The 20,075-nt window shown below is 42.5% G+C and overlaps 1 protein-coding gene across 1 annotated transcript; it reads left to right on the top strand.

Annotated features, from left to right (window-relative positions):
• Positions 1-2,227: 2,227 nt before the first annotated feature.
• Positions 2,228-19,184, top strand: LOC111869105 (transcription factor 21). Its single transcript, XM_023860331.2, has 3 exons — positions 2,228-2,431; positions 6,820-7,137; positions 18,690-19,184. Exons 2-3 carry the CDS (start codon positions 6,823-6,825, stop codon positions 18,945-18,947), a joined length of 573 nt encoding a protein of 190 aa, XP_023716099.1. The 5' UTR covers positions 2,228-2,431; positions 6,820-6,822; the 3' UTR covers positions 18,948-19,184.
• The last annotated feature ends 891 nt before the right edge of the window (positions 19,185-20,075 follow it).

Raw genomic sequence — 20,075 nt, forward strand, 5'->3', positions numbered from 1 at the left:
ATCAGTGACTGTTTTGCTCCATTCCTTGCTGTACTACGAGCGTCTTTTCTTCCACTGCGGCTGCCTCGGTTCTGATTTACGAATCGGTCACTTCTTCCGCTTCCGCTGTCCACTGGTTCACACTCCACAGCTGAATTCTCTTGCGATTGAAACATTAAACTCCCTCACGATTTTTTTTTCCCCCAATGACTCTTCTACCACATTCAGGGTCCAGGCTTCTTAATCAGTTCCGTAATCATTTTTTCACAGATGGTAGGACCCCTTGGGCGAGGGATCAGACCCTCGCAAGGCTGCTACCTAAACACAGAATAAACGCGTACACACACACACACACAAACATCCATGCCCACGAGTAGGATTCGAACCCACGATCCCAGTGTCCGAGCGAGGGAAAACAGTTCATGCCTTACACCGCGCGGCTGCCGTGATCGGCCTCTTGAGTATCAATCCATCCATGAATTCACGAATGACCTCTCTTTTGTAACTTGGGGCCAACCGAAGAGACATCACCACCTCCAACAGTTCGTCTGTTACTGCTCCTATTCGTTGCAACGGGAACGTTCGCACCGAACCGTTGCCCAGCAAAGGTCATATTCGTCACAATATATTCCTTTAAAAGTCTGTGTGATACATATAATCTGTTGTAAAACAGCTACCTACGCGTCATGCAGCAGTCTCCTAAGCGCTATCTTTGTGTAACACCCGCTGGATCCATACTAAGAGAACAATTCAGTGACTAAAACCACATTTCTGTAAATTCGCCTGATGATGATGGTCTGATGATCGACATAAACGAATGCTGGTACGTTAGTATCAATTTATTCGTTGTATACACGACCCCATAAGACGCTATCATGCGAAGCACACACCAAAATTAGTCACTAAAATATTTCTGCTGGGACACTCAATATGGAATTTCATCAAACTCTTTTGGTTTCGGATGTAAAACATACGGGTGGACAGACTCTACCTCTTCATTTCGCATATAATTCATGCACCATGCCAAAATAGGTACTTTAAAATACATCGAAATGTGATGTTACACATGTCTTCTCAATTGGTTGGCCACGTAGAAAAGATTCTATAAGGTAAAACGGTAAAGTTGTCCCTGTGCTTAATTAATTAAGCACTACACCATGAAGGCGTATGGGGGAGTGGATGTATAGAGCCACATTTTCTTGATCTCGGCACTAGTTGGAGGTAAGTGGTCAGCTTCACGCCCCTGCCGCATTACCCCCGGGGAAAGAGCCCCCTGTACCCATTGGATAGGAGGTTGTGTGGCCGGTCTGGACGATATGGAAAAGAGAAAATCCTTGACCCTACCGGGACTAGAACTCCGACCCCTCGGTCGTCCAGCCCGTAATCAGTCGCTAAACCGACTACGCTATCCCGGCTCTAGAAAATATTCTATATTTAATATAGTTGTTTTTAAGACTAAGAAAGTTCTGTAATGCTTTGCTTTCTTGTGGTACAGAGCGGCCAATTGTGTCCATGTATTTATACAGACAGAGACAACAAGGCAAGGAGAAAATGTTCATTTATTGAGTTACGGGTTATTTAACGAAGTTGTCAGTAGCTCAAACTGCAGGTAAACCGTCGAACTGTCGGAAGAATATTGAATAATGAATTGGAGAGGACCTGGACGAATTCGAGGTACTACCCAAAAATTTGCCTTAAGGGACTGAGGAAAAAGACGAAACAACTCAGTCAGTAAAGCTGGTCGCCAGACCCAGATTTGAACCAGGAAACCAGAGAATAAGAAACGGGAAAGTCCCCCACTCTAAATTTCCTTTCGGTTAAGAAAGAAAGAAAGAAAAGGATAGAATGGAAAGAGAAAAGAAGAGGAAGAAGATATATAAGTCAAATTAATGTGATAGTAATAATGGAAAATATTTTTAATGTGATGGATTGGTTATTATAAAACGTAATATGAAAATGTGCCTTGTATTCCCTGAGACGTTTTACTTCGATTCCCCTGGCACCCTCTACTCAAACAGCTAATGTAATCATCTACAGCTTACGGATCTACCAATGACACAAACTCTATCGATGTCTGGACCAATCCAGCCTCTCCCGGGCCCATTACGTACGTTTGGAAACCACGCCCTCCTTCCTGGGTTCGCGACCCTCTCTCATGGACCCGCAGCATCTCACCCCCCCCCCCCTTTTCTGGCATGTGCTAATTGCTGGTCACGCTAGTTGGAAGATTTCGTCACGGGATTTGTCTGCTTTGCCTCAGGAGCCAACAGTAGTTATCAGAGACACTTAGAGTAGTTCGTGTGTGTGTGTGTGTTCATGTGTGTGTGCCATGTTATTGTAGTAATCATGTTCTATTTAGATTTTGTTTCTAAGATGTATAGTGAAATTTTATATATTCCATAGCTAGAGTCTAGAGAGGGTCTGAACATAAAAAATAAGCATAGAACTGAAGGTAAGAAAACAACAGGGGTGTGAAAATTGTAAATATTTCATCATAAATCAGTTAACCAATAATTTATTAATACTGCAAAGATCTGATAGTGCGGTATTATTAAGTTTCTGGGCTTTGTACATTGTCTAGTGTTCTAAAACGGACCCAATGTTTCGGAAACCGGGTCTGTTCTCAGGTGAAAGGGTGGCGAGGAGCCTACTTGATTAGCTCCGTTGTCATGAGACAACCTTCGTCGGCGTAATTCTATTTGTATCCTTCTTCTGCACCTGTGTTTCTGAGTTTCGTCTCTTGATTTGGTTTGATGGGTTCATTTCCTACTTTCTACTTTATTTTAGTTTTAGTTCAAATATATTTTCGCCATTTTTATTTTAAACTTCCCTCTTATCTCCCGCTGACAGTACTTGATTACAGATGCATATATGGCTCCGACTATACTGACTGCTGAAGGCGAGACCCCTCCTTTGATTATACAGGAAAGTTCTGCTGTGTTGATGAAGTTCAGAATGTTTCCATACAGCATTCAAGAATACCTCTTTGACACTACATACATTTATTTAATCACTGTTTCGGCTGTGTCGCTTTCCCGCATTTTGCGAGGAAGTGAAAATCATAAAGCTAAAATTTTCAGTAGACACAAATAAATAACAGAGGCCCATAAATTGTATGTAATTTAATAGAAGCAAGTAAAATGTCTGCCTTTACATGTCTTGGCTATTATTGGCCATCACCGACATTATAAAGCAATAACTTTAAGCACTTTTTTCAGCATGGGTTATTTCTGCAGTATAGTAAAGGGATTTAATAATAGTTATAAAACAAGCAACAACACGCCTAAATTAGTTCCTCTATAGTGTTGGCTATGCCTTCTGATGAAGTAGTTCCTCTATAGTGTTACCTATGCCTTCTGATGAAATAGTTTCTCTATAGTGTTACTGATGCCTTCTGGTGCAGTAGTTCCTCTATAGTATTACCTATGCCTTCTGATGAAGTAGTTCCTCTATAGTGTTACCTATGCCTTCTGATGCAGCAGTTCTTCTATAGGACTGGGTATGCCTTCTCATAAAGTAGTTCCTCTATAGTGTTGGCTATGCCTTCTGATGAAGTAGTCCCTCTATAGTGTTACCTATGCCTTCTGATGAAATAGTTTCTCTATAGTGTTACTGATGCCTTCTGGTGCAGTAGTTCCTCTATAGTATTACCTATGCCTTCTGATGAAGTAGTTCCTCTATAGTGTTACCTATGCCTTCTGATGCAGCAGTTCTTCTATAGTGTTACATATGCCTTCTGATGAAGTATTATTCAATTCTGATGAAGCAGTTCTTCTATAGGATTGGTTATGCCTTCTCATGAAGTAGTTTCTCTATAGTGTTACTGATGCCTTCTGGTGCAGTAGTTCCTCTATAGTATTACCTATGCCTTCTGATGAAGTAGTTCCTCTATAGTGTTACCTATGCCTTCTGATGCAGCAGTTCTTCTATAGGACTGGGTATGCCTTCTCATAAAGTAGTTCCTCTATAGTGTTGGCTATGCCTTCTGATGAAGTAGTTCCTCTATAGTGTTACCTATGCCTTCTGATGAAATAGTTTCTCTATAGTGTTACTGATGCCTTCTGGTGCAGTAGTTCCTCTATAGTATTACCTATGCCTTCTGATGAAGTAGTTCCTCTATAGTGTTACCTATGCCTTCTGATGCAGCAGTTCTTCTATAGGACTGGGTATGCCTTCTCATAAAGTAGTTCCTCTATAGTGTTGGCTATGCCTTCTGATGAAGTAGTTCCTCTATAGTGTTACCTATGCCTTCTGATGAAATAGTTTCTCTATAGTGTTACTGATGCCTTCTGGTGCAGTAGTTCCTCTATAGTATTACCTATGCCTTCTGATGAAGTAGTTCCTCTATAGTGTTACCTATGCCTTCTGATGCAGCAGTTCTTCTATAGGACTGGGTATGCCTTCTCATAAAGTAGTTCCTCTATAGTGTTGGCTATGCCTTCTGATGAAGTAGTTCCTCTATAGTGTTACATGTGCCTTCTGATGAAGTAGTTCTTCTATAGGACTGGGTATGCCTTCTCATGAAGTAGTTCCTCTAAAGTGTTGGCTATGCCTTCTGATGATGACCAATAATGGCCGAAAGATGTAAAGGCAAAACTTATACTTACTCCTAGTAAACTAGTTATACTTGATGGACTCTTGCTACTTATTTATGTGTGAAGAGGCGTAACGTTTCAAGACGTGTCTTGCAAAGATATCAGTGGCCACTCAGATGTAATACTGAGGGACGAATATCAGTCTGCGACTTGCATTTGGCACTCAAGATCCCATGCGTCCACGACTGAGTAAGTAAATTATAAACGATGTAAAGGCCATGCAAACTCAACAGAACCGAAAAGTATACCAGGATCAAGAGAAGGCTAGCCATTCATAGGAAGTGGAGGAGGCAGTGCCGGATGTAAGGGGGGGGACGCTCCGGGACCCCCACAATATGTAAAATGAATCCACGAATTTCATTCAAATATTTTTTCTCTAAAATCAAGAAAATGTAGTTTCATTCTCTGTTACTGCAAAAAGTATGAACAAAAAAATAAATATCAAACCCAAATTTGTCGTTATTGTTAGGGGCTTCCACATTTGGATAGTCAGGGGCACGCACAACTGTAAACCCGGTCCTGAACCTATCTGTCTATGCTGTCGGTAACTACCAGCGAAGAATGAGTTGAGAGCATGTGAAAGAACGCAGTCGTGACTTCATTTAAGGTGTTATGCCGGCATTTTCCTACATACAATGGGAAAAATCACGAAAGAAGATCTCAGTCAGAATAGACAACATCTCTGCCAAGATTTGAATCGTGTATCTCCTGTGTACAAGTCAAAATCGTTACCGACTGAGCCATATTTCTCGTTCCTTCCCCTTAAATCAACACAGCAAAAATACACATAATCTATGTACTTCTATTTAATTTATTTCCGTTTTCATTTCGTGGTGGCACACACAGTGCTTCGAAACAGGCAACCAATCCGGAAAGAAAGCTGTCGGTATGACTAAGTATGCTCAGGAAACAAATTCAATATATACACAATAATTGGGCAGTTTATCTGTCTATCTATCTGTTTATCTATGGCTCTCTAGTCCTTTCTGTTGAACCCTGGACGCTTTGTCAGCTTCTTAATTCTATACACAGTCGGTAGGACTCCTTGGATGGGGGATTAGCCTGTCACAAGGCCGCTACCTACACACAGAGCAGCACTAATACAGACATCCATGCCTCGAGTGGGATTCGAACCCAAGATCCCTGCGTTTGAGCAAGCGAAAACAGTTCATGCATTAGACGGCGCGGCCACCGTGACTGGCTAATCTGACATAACAAATGGTAAAAATATGCTAAAATCTTCTCGGGTGATCAGACGTGTCAATATCGAACTAAAAACCGACGTCTCAGAGAACACCCATGTGTCCTCATCGACCCTGAGATGGAGACCGAAGAGATCTCTGAAACGTCGGTGTTTAGTTCAACACTGACACGTCTGAACGCCCGAGAAGATTTCAAATCTTACAAAATGATAAAAATGCTTGGCTGTATACCATGCACAAAATGACTGAAGAAACTGCACCAAGTGAAGTCGATAGGGCTTCATTTCCAATCTCTTTCTCAACACCCTCCCTCCATGCAGTCTCAGTCGGCGTCCCCAGTTCACGACTCGCATGGTGCACAGATTTCTTCGGACTGCGAAAAAAAGACTGTCTCACTCCTTCCACACTTTCTTGTGACACATGCGGACGTCCTGCACTTTTCCCTTTACAAAGGCACCCCCTTTTCTGAAACTGCTAATACCAACGCCTAATGCTTTTGGCAGATGAGGTATCACTCTGAAATTGTGGCCGGAAGGCCAACTGAAGAGAAACAACTGATTCATACTTTGCAAACTGCAGCACACAAAACGCTTTCTGCATCGGTGTCGCCATTTTCTCTTTCGTACGTCAGGGATCGAGAGAGGGAGGAGTGGAATTATGCATGCGATCAAAACTTGAATACCTGTCGTTTCGTTCCATGTGGGAAACATACTTCTGCGTACGTTTCCAAAGCAGTTATGGCCGCTTGAAACAGCTCCAATAATTTTGGTACACGCTGTATAGGAGTCTACTGTGTTTCTAAAATTCATGCAAAAGAACTCAGGTTAGAGACATGAAACGAAAACATCCGATACGAGGCTGAGCATGTTGGAGTGCCAATCTCGACATGAAAACACTAAACATAAAAAATCCCCAAATACACCCGACCATAGGAGCCAGTTGATTTATCGGCTGAACTATCGATCATCAGAAATATTGTCCATAGATGCATGGCCCGTGATTGCGTTACTTGGTGCAGTGCAACAGTGATCTATGTCCGGCAGGAAATGCCTCGCCGAAGACGTGGTGCAGTGAGTGGATCTCGTGGAGGATCGAGCCCGGACCTCTGTGACGACGAAGATGGGATGTGCACACGCGAAAAGCCGCAGCAGAGGAACGCAGCGAACGCGCGGGAGCGCGCGCGTATGCGAGTCCTCAGCAAAGCGTTCTGTCGTCTCAAGACCACCCTGCCCTGGGTCCCGGCAGACACGAAGCTCTCTAAGTTGGATACGCTGCGCCTTGCCACCAGTTACATCGCGCACCTCAGGGCCATCCTCACGGACGAGGTGGCAGAAGTGGCCCCCATACACCCTCTCAACCTGGTGAGTCGAACTAAAGGTAAAACGTAAACAGTAAAGTTATACCTGTAATAGGCCGTGGAGGTCAAACATCGTGGCTCCCACATTACCTAGACATAGGCTCACAGATGGCGGTGAGGTTGTCAGCCTTTACCCCCAGGAAGATTTCTGGTACTCATTTCTGTTAGAGGCTGAGTCGACGTTAGTGGGGACGACTGAGTAACAGATGGAAAACTTGTCCCTGTGCTTAACTATTTAAACACTACGCCATGAAGGCGTATGGGGGAGTGGATCTATAGATCCACGTATTTTGACTTCAGAACTAGTTGGAGATGAGCGGTCACCTTCACGAACCAACCGCTTTACCCCCAAGGAAAGAGCCCCTAGTACCCACTGAATAGGAGACTCGGTGGACCCCAGAACCGGCCTGGGCAATGTAGAGAGGAGAAAAGCCTTGCCCCTACCGGGGCTCGAGCTCCGACCCCTCGGCCGTTCAGCCCCTAACCAATCGCTATCCCGACTGCGCTAATACCGAATGTAGAACTTCTTTCGTGTTTATGACAAACGATTACGGATAAATCTAGAATGAAGGCACTCAGAAGGCAATGACCCGTGTCCACCCGTTCTCTGTAACATTACGCTTTCATGTCTTAATTAATACAAAACCAAGGTTGAGTTTTGAGTTACGCTTTCAAAAATGAACTTCTAATGTTGGCAGGAAGGAGCAGAGGGATTTGTTCCGCTACCGCCCGCACGAACTACAAGTTCACACACCATTAGCAGTCATTTTGCACTAAAAACCTCAGTAGTGAAATTATATTATGTAGTTTTTTTATTGCTTGTGCGGTGGGACTAAGTCCTTTGCACTGCGACCACTTCTGGCCTATTGAACCAGCCCAAGATGATAGGTGAGAGTGATTGTGGAGCAATTTGTGGAATGAAGATTGGCAGGGGAAACCGAAGTACTCGTAGAAAACCTTCCCCAGCGCCAGTTTGTCCACCACAAATCACACTTGACCAGACCCGGGATCGAACACGGGCCGCCGTGGTGGGAAGCCAGCGACTAACCGCTTGAGCTATGGCGCGGCCTATATTATGTAGTTACTTGGAAGAAAATATATTAAAAGTTGATTTTTATTTAAGACCGAAATGTAGTGGTCCATACAAATACATAAATTCATCCAGTTTATTAGCTAAAGCTATTATCCTGTAACTGATAAGTTGTTATGATTTCATATAATTTCTCTGACACAAATCATCCCTGTTGTCGCTTCTATAATTTTAAAGCTTATGGTGTAGTTGTCCCACATCATGAAAAACTACGCTTAACCTCAGCATTAGGTGGAAGGGATGGACAGCTTCACGCTCTAGCCACTTTATTCCTAGGAAAGCGTCACGGATATCCGCTGAATTTGGAGCTGAGTGGGCCCCAGGGACGGTCTGAACCCGGTAACGGGGAGAAAAATCTCCACCCGTGCAGGGAATCTCAGTCAAGCGTCCCAGAAACTAGTCCCCACACTGACTGAGGTGCTCCGGTTCTTGTAGAGGGGATAATAATACTAAAATAGATATTAGAGATGTGGGTTATAAAGATATAAAATTAAATTAAATGACTTTGCCATAATAATTATTACAGAATTTTCGAATTGCATGAAATATGTCAAGCAAATTACTCAATAACAGCTGCTATAGAAATAATAGGGATACGGGCTTAATTCATGGTTTCTAAAGTGTGGGTCGCGACCCACCCAGAGAGTTGAATTCTATTTTCATTGGGGTCAATGAGTTCTCAATAATTATTTAAAATATAGTTGTACCCAAGCACAGTCTGACAAGTCAGCAAGATGGAAATGGGTGCTTTCGGAAATGGAGCTGCAGAAAGCGAAATTATTTTCACATGTTTTAGAGACGTGGTGAGGTTGTAGGTCTAATTTATGCTGATTTTATCACCGTACTGTCTGGTATGAACCTCGAACGATGTTCAGAATTTCATTTTTCGCTGACCGACAGAAATAAGAGTGTTGGGATAGGGTAAATTTATGTAAATTTTACGTGGGGGTGGGAGTTGCACTATCACAAATTTTGAGAACTCTTGTGTTAGTTAGTCAGCTAATCATTCATTTAATTAGCTAGTTTCTTAATTATGTAAATCAGTTCTAGTCAGTTTGTTAGGAAATGAGTCACTTATTAACCAATTGTTTAATCAGGCTCCTGAAAGTTACAAGCATTAGGCCTTGCAGGTTCAAGTACCGTTGGTACTATAATAATAATAATAATAATAATAATAATAATAATAATAATAATGGGGCAGGCGGTAGCGTACTTTGTTGAGGCACTAGGCTACAAGCCGGAAGGTCGCGGGTTCAAGTCCCGATGAGGTGGATTTTTTCAATTGATCTAATCCTTCCAGGCACACTGTGTCCCTGGGGTCGACTCAGCCTCTAACAGAAATGAGTACCAAGAATCTTCCTGGGGGGTAAAGGGCGACGGGCGCGTAAGGCCTCCATCTGTGAGCAGACTGTCTAGAGAATGTGGGAGCCTCGAGGTCTCACAATCGTATTGGTCTCAACTTTATCTTTATACCCTTATCTTAACATTTGTGTGAGAGCACAGATGTCACACTATACAAAGACAGAAATTCTATTGACAAAGATAATGAACAGTACAGATATGACACTGAACAGACAAAGAAATTCTGTTACTGACAAAGATAATGAACAGCACAGATATCACATTGAACAGACACAGAAATTCTATTGACAAAGATAATGAACAGCACAGATATCACATTGAACAGACACAGAAATTCTATTGACAAAGATAATGAACAGCACAGATATCACATTGAACAGACACAGAAATTCTATTGACAAAGATAATGAACAGCACAGATATCACATTGAACAGACATAGAAACTCTGTTACTGACGAAGATAACAAATAACACCTACTCAAAAGCAAATCATTTTCCTTGCGCTTTGCTAACTACATGCATACCACTGCAAATCTTTAATACGGCATAAGTAAAAGGAAATTACGTGTAGGCATCAGGATTTTTTCGAAATGCGTTTCGAAAAAGATGAGGTGGTGTCCCACCTCAACAATATGAAAGACGATAAAGAGTAACCGAGTTGTGAACCTGATCCTTGGGTTTGCCGTGCGGTATATGTAGAGACAGAGAGACAGACAGCTAGCACAACAGTTTCTGCTGTAGTCTTGGAGTTTGTATTTCAGGAAGAAGCGAGTTAAAGCAATCAGCACGTGGCATTGGTATTTATGTTGTGCGCAAAGGCGTGTACCAAAAGTCGGGCTCGTGTGCTCGTGTTTCTCTCTGCGGAGCTCGGAGTTCAATCCCAGAACAGTCCATCTGAAGTTTCCAGTAGACTGGGTGACATTGATAAAATCTGACTTCGTGTAGTTTGGTTTTCTACTTCCAGTAACCCCGTATTCATCTGTCACCTCCCATGAGACTTGCATTGGGTCCGACAGACCAGCAGAGTATGGCAAACTCTGCCCTCAGTCGGGAATTTACTCCGCGAACTGAGCGAAGCTCCGTGTTTCGTGTTTGGTTTGTGTTTGCTATCTGAAGAACAATAAATTAAATAATAAGATGGTCTTGCCTGTCTGAACATCAAAAAGTTTCATCTAAAAGACTACGTGACGAACTTCGATTAAATTTAGAATAGAATAGGATGAAATTCGCTTTGGATAGTAAAGTTTAAATGAATCTCCTAGTTTCCGTATACGTTCATTGGTTAGTTATGTAGTTAGTTAAGCGGCCTCCGTAGTCTAGAGGTAACGTTCCCACCTCATGACTCGTAGTACGCGGGTTCAAATACCCGGCGGAAGTCGTCGAATTTTTAAGGGCGGAAAAATTCAGGGAACAAGTCCTCCGGGAGGGACTTTAAGCTGTGTGTCCGGTGTCGTAACTTTACGGCACGTAAAAGAACCTCATATCCCCAAAGAGGATCACTGAGCCAAATTCCAGGACGTTTCCCGCCCAACAGTAGTCTCTAAGGCCTCTGATAGATGGGGAAGGCATTATAGACACCGCTAAGCAAGTGGCCGAACTCGCTTGCTCGCGGGACTGATGGTACGCACCATTTATCGGTAGGATAAAGAGACTGGTAGAATATCATAGAGGGAAGCACAATAGATCAAACTGGTCGCGGTGCATGGGGAAACCCACCCTCTCTAAATAACTAACTAACTAACTTGGTAGTTAGTTAGTTGTTGGTTAGTTAATTAGTTGGTTAGATTAAAACAGCGTTGAACATTCAGTTTCTATAAAATTGAATATTTCTTGACCAGCTTAACCAATTATCAACTCCTTAAGGAACACTGCCACGTACTGGGGTTTTCGTGACACATAATAACGGATTCTGGATTAGATGATTGAATTTATTGGCACTTCTTTACAGTTACAATCAGCTGTAACAGCTCACAATAAGTGACTCTCTAAGGACGGCCGCACACCAACTGCGTCAAGACAAGCATCAAGACATGAGACAAAAGACGCGGTCTTGCTTCATTCGTGATTCGTCAGCATGAAGCTGACGTCAGCACCATGACTCAGACCGGTGTGCGGCCTACCTAAGACTCGCCCCATTCCTTGCTGAACTACGAGTGTGTTCCCTTCTGCGTGGCTCTGACTTGGTTCTGATTTACTGGTCAGTCACTTCTTGAGCTTCAAGTGTCCGCTGGTCAACACCCCACAGCTGGACACTCAACTATTAACTGCCTTCTGAAGTCTCTTACGAATTGAATTTACGAATGAGCTCTCTTTTACAACTTCGGGAGGACCGAATAGAGGCCACCACACGGAACAGCTCGTGTTTCGGCCTGTTGTCCGTTGTAACGGAAAATGGTGAGCCGTTCTTAGCAAAAGGACTTCCATTTATGTTGCTATTCCGGCTTTGCCGAACCTTTGCCTAGCAAATGGCCATATTCGTTACAATATTATATCACGGAATTGGTTAATTAGTTACTTAATGCATTAATCGGTTAATTAGATAGCCATGAATATTTTGGTTACTAAATTCCTTAGCTTGTCTCTTTGTTACTTAATCTTTATGGGATGAGGCTGCTTATATAATATTTTAAAAGTAGGCTCTTGTCTCCAAAAAAACACACCGCATCCCCATTACAAAGATTAGTCAGTTAATACAGTTCGACAAACGGATCGTTGTTTCTTCAGAACCAGACGAAACACATAAATAAAATTCGTGGGTGAAATTTCAGTTTATTTAAAGGATGTGGTGCACATGTTTAGGATTGTCACACAAAGAGGTAAAGGATTACATGTCTAACTTCCTCACTCTGTAACCAGCGAATTCAGAAATGAAGCCTCTGTTTTAAGGACATAGGATATGGCAGTGTCCTGTCTGGTCAGGACTACCGAACATCTCAGGGGGCGGTGATAGACGGGTACTGAGCAATGGTGGAATGATAATTAGCAGGAGAAAACCGAAGATATTAGAACGAATCTCATATGAAAAAGGCCTCAAAAATGAACCCAAGGCTAAGCCGTTCGAAGACAGAGCCTAACCGCAACACATATTTACCTTTAACTAGCTGGTCGAATAATTAGTTTGATAGTTAGTTAGATGAGAACAGTGTTGAACTCCGTTTTCAGTAACAACTAATGTATACAACGCGTTGAAAGGAAACAAAATACCGTGGCGTTACATATGCTATTATTGCTCGCAGCCAACCACTTCTGTGCTGTGTGCGCGGGCATTGAAAATAATCACCCGCGGGTTTTATGACACGTTATATCCTTGCTGCTTGTTCCAACACAAACAGCAGCTTAAAGAGACGGCGGGGGGAGGGGGTGGGGAGTGGGGGTAGGAGAAGAGACCCCGGACATTAGTCCGCCCAAATAATGTGCGAATTATAAACATACACTTACGTACCAACGATTTAATTTAGAGTAAAATCAGTAAATACAAACAAATTCTGGGGAAGAACACAATTTAAAATGTTTCTGTCTATATCAGGCATGTCCAACTTCAAACTGGTTGTGATCGACTTTTTAGTGTCAAAACTGCCAGTGATCTACCACCCCCTCCTATCGTCGTACCTCGCTTTAAGCAGAAATATTGGTAAAAATAACACGACACATGATGTTTGTGGTAAAAGCTACATACATTGAAAGTACAGAAAAACATGAATGACTAATACGTATTTTCCTTTCAAAATCTGAATATAATCATATTATATTACCAGTGAATTTACATGCTTTTCACGTATAATTTCCTTATAGGCCTACGAGATCGACCAAAAATCGTCCCGCGATCGACGCGTTGGACATGCCTGGTCTATGTGGTAAGATTAGCAAAGTAAAGTGACATTCTTTATATAATTTCCGCTGATATAAATTTTAACTAAGAGCCGGGATAGCTCAGTCAGTATAGTGACTGGCTACTGGTGGAACGATAAAGGTGTCGGAGTTCGAGTCCCGGTACGGACAAGAATTTTCTCTTCTCCAAATCATCCAGACCGTATCTGGGTCCACGCAACCTCCTATCCAATGGATACCGGGCGCTCTTTTCCCGGGGATAAAGCTGCAGGGGCGTGAAGCTGATCACTCACCTCCAGCTAGCGCTGAGGTCAAGAAAATATGGATCTATACATCCACTCCCCCATGCGACTTCATGGCGTAGTGCTTAATTAGATAAACACAGGGACAACTTTACCTTCATGTTACATATTGTAACTATGACAAAGCTGAGACTGATGCGATGTTTGGAATCTTCCTTCATATGAGTAAAACTATTGTACATGACAGCAAATTAGCTCATTGAATTTAAATTCAGATTGCTAATAAACGATATAATAAAAAAAAAATATGAGTAAATTACAGACCACAGAGAGAAATGGAAAATGTGTTTGCAGATGACGCAACACTCTCGCATTCCATCCCAAGCCTATAAATGTCGTCCGCAGTAGAGACAAGACATAAGAAGGCCAAGAAGAAGGTGGAAGTAGATGTAACAATGTTAGAGGCCGGAACAGGCGATTCGCCTAATCCATGAAGTAGATATAATCTCAGGAATTTACGCGCCTCCGCCATATTTGTAACTCTTAATGTAGAATTCAATTTTAAAGTTTATATGTGTGTTTCCATACAAAATTTCACGAGTTTTTCTCTTTCGGTTGGGATTTTGATAGCTGGAAGCCACCTTTCCTCATTACCCCCCCCCAAGTAATTTGAGAATAAGGCTCGTAATTAAAACCAAAAAAGTAATTTTTACAGAATGAATGTCTACACGCTGGACAACAGAAATCCAACTGTAGGGGAAATAATTTACTTGGAGGTTTGCCTCCACTCCCAAATACTTCTTCATGGCAGGGCGCTTAATTAAGCACAGGAGCATGCTTACGTTTTTACTTCCAGTAGGCATATTTTATTTCCATCGCACAAACAGAGATGACACTGGCTGTTAATGTGTCTGATATCACGTTCACAGGACAACAAGACTCAAAATATGCATGCCTTAACACATAGTAGTGACAGATTTTTGCAATATTTTAATACTGAAACCCAGGCTAACAAGTTAACTGCAGGAGGTGATTTCCTAGGTCTTTGTGATCAAAAAAGTTCATATAAACATGTGTCCGATTTTGGACGGTTACGGAGTTATGACCGTTTTTTTCATTCCCGTACACGCCCTCGTGTGAACCGCGACTATCATCTGACGGGTCGCTATTTTTAGCCAGCTACAGACAGAGCGTTCTCATTATCTCGACATTTGAGAGGTACCTAAGGCGGGTTGGGTTGGTATGTACCCGCGAGGTTCACAACCGAGCGGCAGCCTGTGTTGCGGCCGGCGGTGGCATTTTCGAAAATCAGCTTTAAGCACCAATAAATTCAAATTAAAGGTAATTTCACGAAGTTAACTTTACATTCATACTTTAAATGTATCATGTATTATGCTGGTTTATTATTTTGTTCCGTTTATTGTCAGTAATCGTTACCTTCTATTCTGAGTTTAAAACGGTCATAACTCCGTAACCGTCCAAAATCGGACACATGTTTATATGAACTTTTTTGATCACAAAGACCTAGGAAATCACCTCCTGCACTTATGCCCTAAAGTCGTGAAACACCCTGTATGTGCTACGTAATGATAATGACCTACTACGAGTCTATAACATATTCTATTGTTGTATGATTTTGGCGCTTTCGCAACGAAAAGTTAAAAAAAATATGCCTAATAACATGTCTGTCTATCCACATGTAACAACTCAAAAATTAAGAACGGATTCCCATGAAATTTGGTACTGGCGAATTTTCTCTGAAAATTTTAGAAATGTTCTTTTGTTAAAACTGGGCAAAAACAGAGGGCTCTTTACATGAAGACCTACTAAGTACTGCTCGCACATGCAGCATAACTCGACAAATATTTATGGGGCGAAAATTCCGGAATAAAATTGATTTTAAAGGGTTCTGATGATGGCGTGTAACACATAGAATTCCTGTTTTTTGGGGCTTTTTCCATCGTCCGGTATTCTAGAGACTAAAATAATACGACGTTTCAGAAACTGGATCTGTTTCCGTCCTCAGGTAAAGTGGGGAGAACACACCTACTCAGAGGCCCAAGTGAGTAGGTGTCTTCCCCCTTCACCTGAGGACGAAAACAGATTCATTTTCCGAAACGTCGTATTTTATATTCTCTAGAATACCGGACGATGGAAAAAGTCCAAAACCCCAGTAATTCTGTCAGATAAAAGTTGTAGAGGAAATGCATTACACAATGTTCGTTACACTTTCTCACTAATCCTTACATTTTTCTGAGATAATGCAACGAAATGGAGGGAAGCGACCACGGTTACTATGCTGTGCATGATTTTCCAAACGTCTGACAACCAGTCGTAATAACTCGATAAGTTAAACAACCCCCCAATTTGATTTTTACGTCGTATCTCTACATTAATCTCCGCTGCTGATGCGCATCAAGCCATATTGAAAAAAAAACAGTGGAGTGTGCTGGGTGCGTTCCTTTGTCCTCGTGCTCTAAACACAGCGACAGCTGGACGCAGTCCTCACTAGCTCGCAACAATTTTTAATGATTCTTGAAGCAATCTAATTGTTTATTTTTGGTGAGCCCTCGCGCTTTGTCTATGTCTGTATAGCGAAGGCTGGCCGGACGCCATATTGTCCCAGGTGGATCCTGTCTCGTACCCCCAAACTTTTAGCGCCATCTTTGTTTATCGGAAAGAGAGAAGGAGGGTTTAGATTATTTCGGAAACTTGGGTCGTGGGTGGCATTTACTGTTTAATTTAAGACAAAGGCGAAAAGTAAACGTGCGCCAAAGCAATACAGACATATTTTCTTCTTAATAAAAAAAATATATTCAGAAATATGCTGTTGTTTCGAAATCGTGACTGGGTGTATAACAGTACATGGTAGCGCGCCTGTACACGCGTAACATCTCCGCTGTCAATGCCGCATAACTGCGTGCACGGTACTCACAGCTATACGAATTGTATACTCAAATTAAATTTTGATTTCGATTTTATACGAAGACCGTAATACCTATTCTGCTTCACTAAGCATCATTCTGCTAATCACAGTGGTCGCAAGGAACTGTTCTCGCTCGCTCGAAAGCTGGGAACATGGGTTCGAATCCCACTCAAGTCATGGATGTCTGTGTGCGTTTATTTTGTGTTTACGTTCTTCTGTGTGCAGGTGGCGGCCTTGCGATGGGCTGATCCTCCATTCTAGTTGTCCTACCGACTGTCTATAGTAAGTAAAAGTAAAGATATCCCTGTAACAGGCCGTGGGTTTTGAGATTTTCTAGACAATCGACTCATAGATGGCGGTAAGGTTGTCAGCCTTACGCGCCGGCCGCCCTTTAACCCAAATAATATTCCTTGTACTCATTTCTGTTAGAGGCTGAGTCGACCCTACGGCCATAATGCGGCTGGAAGGATTAGGTAAATTGAAAAAATTCACCTCATCAGGATTCGATCCCACGACCTTCCGGCTTGTAGCACAGTGCCTCAACCAACTACGCTACCGCGTGCCCCCACCGACTGTCTATAGGATTAAGAAACTGAAATACAAACCAAGGTCCAACAAAGGGCTGTAGAACCATAGACAGATAGACAGATAGACAGACAGAAGTAGGGTCCTTCTTAGTGAACTAGTTGCTACTGAACTATTAGTCAAGAAATTCCCAGCCGTTTATGGAACCCGAAAGTATGTCTACCGCCTGCAGAGTCTAATTAGGCTGCACGTGTTACAAAGCTGCTGGAGAAGTTGCCGAACTACGACGGCGAAATAGTAAGCACCTCACAGCCGCGCTGTTTAGCTTTATCAGCAATACCAATCATACTGGTTGAACATTGTCGGCTGCATATAACCAGATTCTGGGCATGGATTTATGACTCCACGCATTCTTTTTGACACTGAAGTTGGGTCACGGTCAGCTTTACACTCTGCTGCCTATTGGAAAGGGGTCTGAACTTGGGAGTAAGCAGGAAAATGTCAACACCTCTACCGTGAATCGAAACCAGGTTATACGTGTTCTGGAGGTGCCTCCTTCGACTCTCAATCGGAACACTATCTCGACTGAGGTTTCCTGTGGTTTTGCTCAGTCCCTCCAGGTAATTCCAGAATAGTGACTTAAAATAGACCACGACTGATTCATTCCAAACACTTTCCAGACTTCATTTCGTAATCATCTTATCATACGAAGAACTTTCACCCGAAATACTGCAGCCCCGTTCAATAAATCACGAATAAATAAATAAGAAACCAGGCCATTGTTTCGTGCGCTGTTATTCTACTGACTTAGCTGCCATGGCTTCTGTACCAAGCCCATGCACTCAAATTTGACTAAATGAAGAATACAATTTTGATTATATTTAAGAGAACAACGGGGCATGCGGCAACGTAGTTGGTTGAGGCACTATGTTACAAGCCGGAAGGTCGCAGGTTCGAATCCCGATGAGGTCATAGGATTTTTTAATTGACCTAATCCTTCCAGTCGCACAGTCGCCCTGGGGTTGACTCAGCCTCTAACAGAAATTAGTACCGGGAATCTTCCTAGAGGGTAAAGGCTGCCGGCGCTATGATTGACAACCTCACCGCCATCTATGAGCCTACTGTCTAGAAAATATGAGAGCCTCAACATCTCATAACACTACGGGCCTCCACAGCATGTTACAGGGATAGCTTTGCCCTTACTTATTTACTTACTTAGTCCGTTCCTCTTATACCTTTACAGTGTCAACGTTGTTTTTCTCTTTTCGTTTTGATCATTTTACAGATAGCAGGACTCCTTGGACGAGTGATCAGCTCTCTACCTAAGCGCAGGAAAACATAAACACAGAATAAACACATACACATAACAAATATCCATGTCTTGTGTGGCATTCGAACTCACGATCCCGGCTTCCAAGCGAGCGAAGACAGTACATGCCTCAGACCGCTCGGCTACCGTGACCGGCGCATCATATATAATGGATTTAAATCTGGGAATTGGTGACAATTTGCCTTGAAATTCCAAACGGACCCTATTCTAATTTTACAGATAAATAAATGCGTGTTATTTTTGTACTTACAGACGTGGCCGTTTAGCTTCCAGCAGCAGAGTCAAGGCCAACATGTTCAGGGTCCGCGGCTCGGAGACTGGACAGGACCTGGTGAAGAGTTGGGGCGGGGGGTGGATGCGTCTCCTGCTAGCAGCAGTCAGGATCTGGAGGAAGAAGACGGGACCCATCACCATCACCACCATCACCACCATACCTCGGGCTTCATGAGCTCCCATCACCACCACCATCACCATCATCAGTACTCAGACTCGTTACTACATCTCGGCTAGGAAAATACCCGAAACCGTGAACACATTCAGCTCAGTCGGTATTACAGTAATCTGCATCATTCATGACTAAAACTTTAATAGCTCCATATTGTTAACACTACCGGACATGAACAGATTTATAATACCCCTACCTGCATACTCTTGTTAAGTGTAAGTATGGACTAACAAACAAAACAAAAACAAACTCCGTGGCCTGTAGTCCGCAAGCGAACTATACCGACCGAGTGACCGCCGCTTGTCGACGAAGTTAGTGCCAACTTTTGTGGATGGAGGGTGTCGGGTGGTCAGCGCAACGGATCCCCACGGCCTTTAATCTCAGTTTTCTAGACCGGAGCCGCTATTTTCTTGAAATAGTTCCTTAATTATCTTCACGAGGCTGAGTGGACCCCGTTCCAAACCCATTACTTCTCAGAAAATCTGGTAGCGCTGGGAATAGAACCCGGAACCTCTGGATCTGTAGCCAGGAACTCTGACCACTAGACCACAGAGGCGGTCCACCATCCCAAGGAACTTAAAAAAAAATTAACGTAAACCGTGACTTACTATTACGGTCTCACCATTGTGTTGGCACTTAAAACTTAACAATTAAACTGTGTTTAGTCCGCAAACTATAGGAAATTAAGAAACCTTCTGTTGAATCTTCAACGGGAATTACAATTGTCTTCATATAAACACCAGAATGAAAATTGATAAAGATCTTGACAGACTAAAAGAAACAGCTAACTACTGCAGTAAATCACTTATTTAAAATCGCTCTTTTCGCAATGAATCTCGTCCCGATGTGTAAGACTTTAAGCTGTGAGAAACATGCACATCTGCTGCACGTACTTCAACAAGCTCATCTAAGCCGATCTTGACGCAATAATGAAGTGATGTACATTACATCATAGAACAGAAAATTATAATTTCATTTTTAATTACCCTACTTAGATTTTATAATTATCAATCATTCATATTTATTTTATTTATATCTCTTAGCAGCATGGAATTATTTAGAACACGTAGCATAAACCTATCCAGTTTTCTGACACAACTTATTTCCTGGGAAGAGGCCCTAAGTTCTCCGCAAATTAAGGAATTGTTCGTTAGCTACTTTAATAGTTCGCCATAGATGGCTGCAATTTGGAA

Source organism: Cryptotermes secundus, unplaced genomic scaffold (assembly GCF_002891405.2).
Source record: "Cryptotermes secundus unplaced genomic scaffold, Csec_1.0 scaffold546, whole genome shotgun sequence".
Taxonomy (NCBI): domain Eukaryota; kingdom Metazoa; phylum Arthropoda; class Insecta; order Blattodea; family Kalotermitidae; genus Cryptotermes; species Cryptotermes secundus.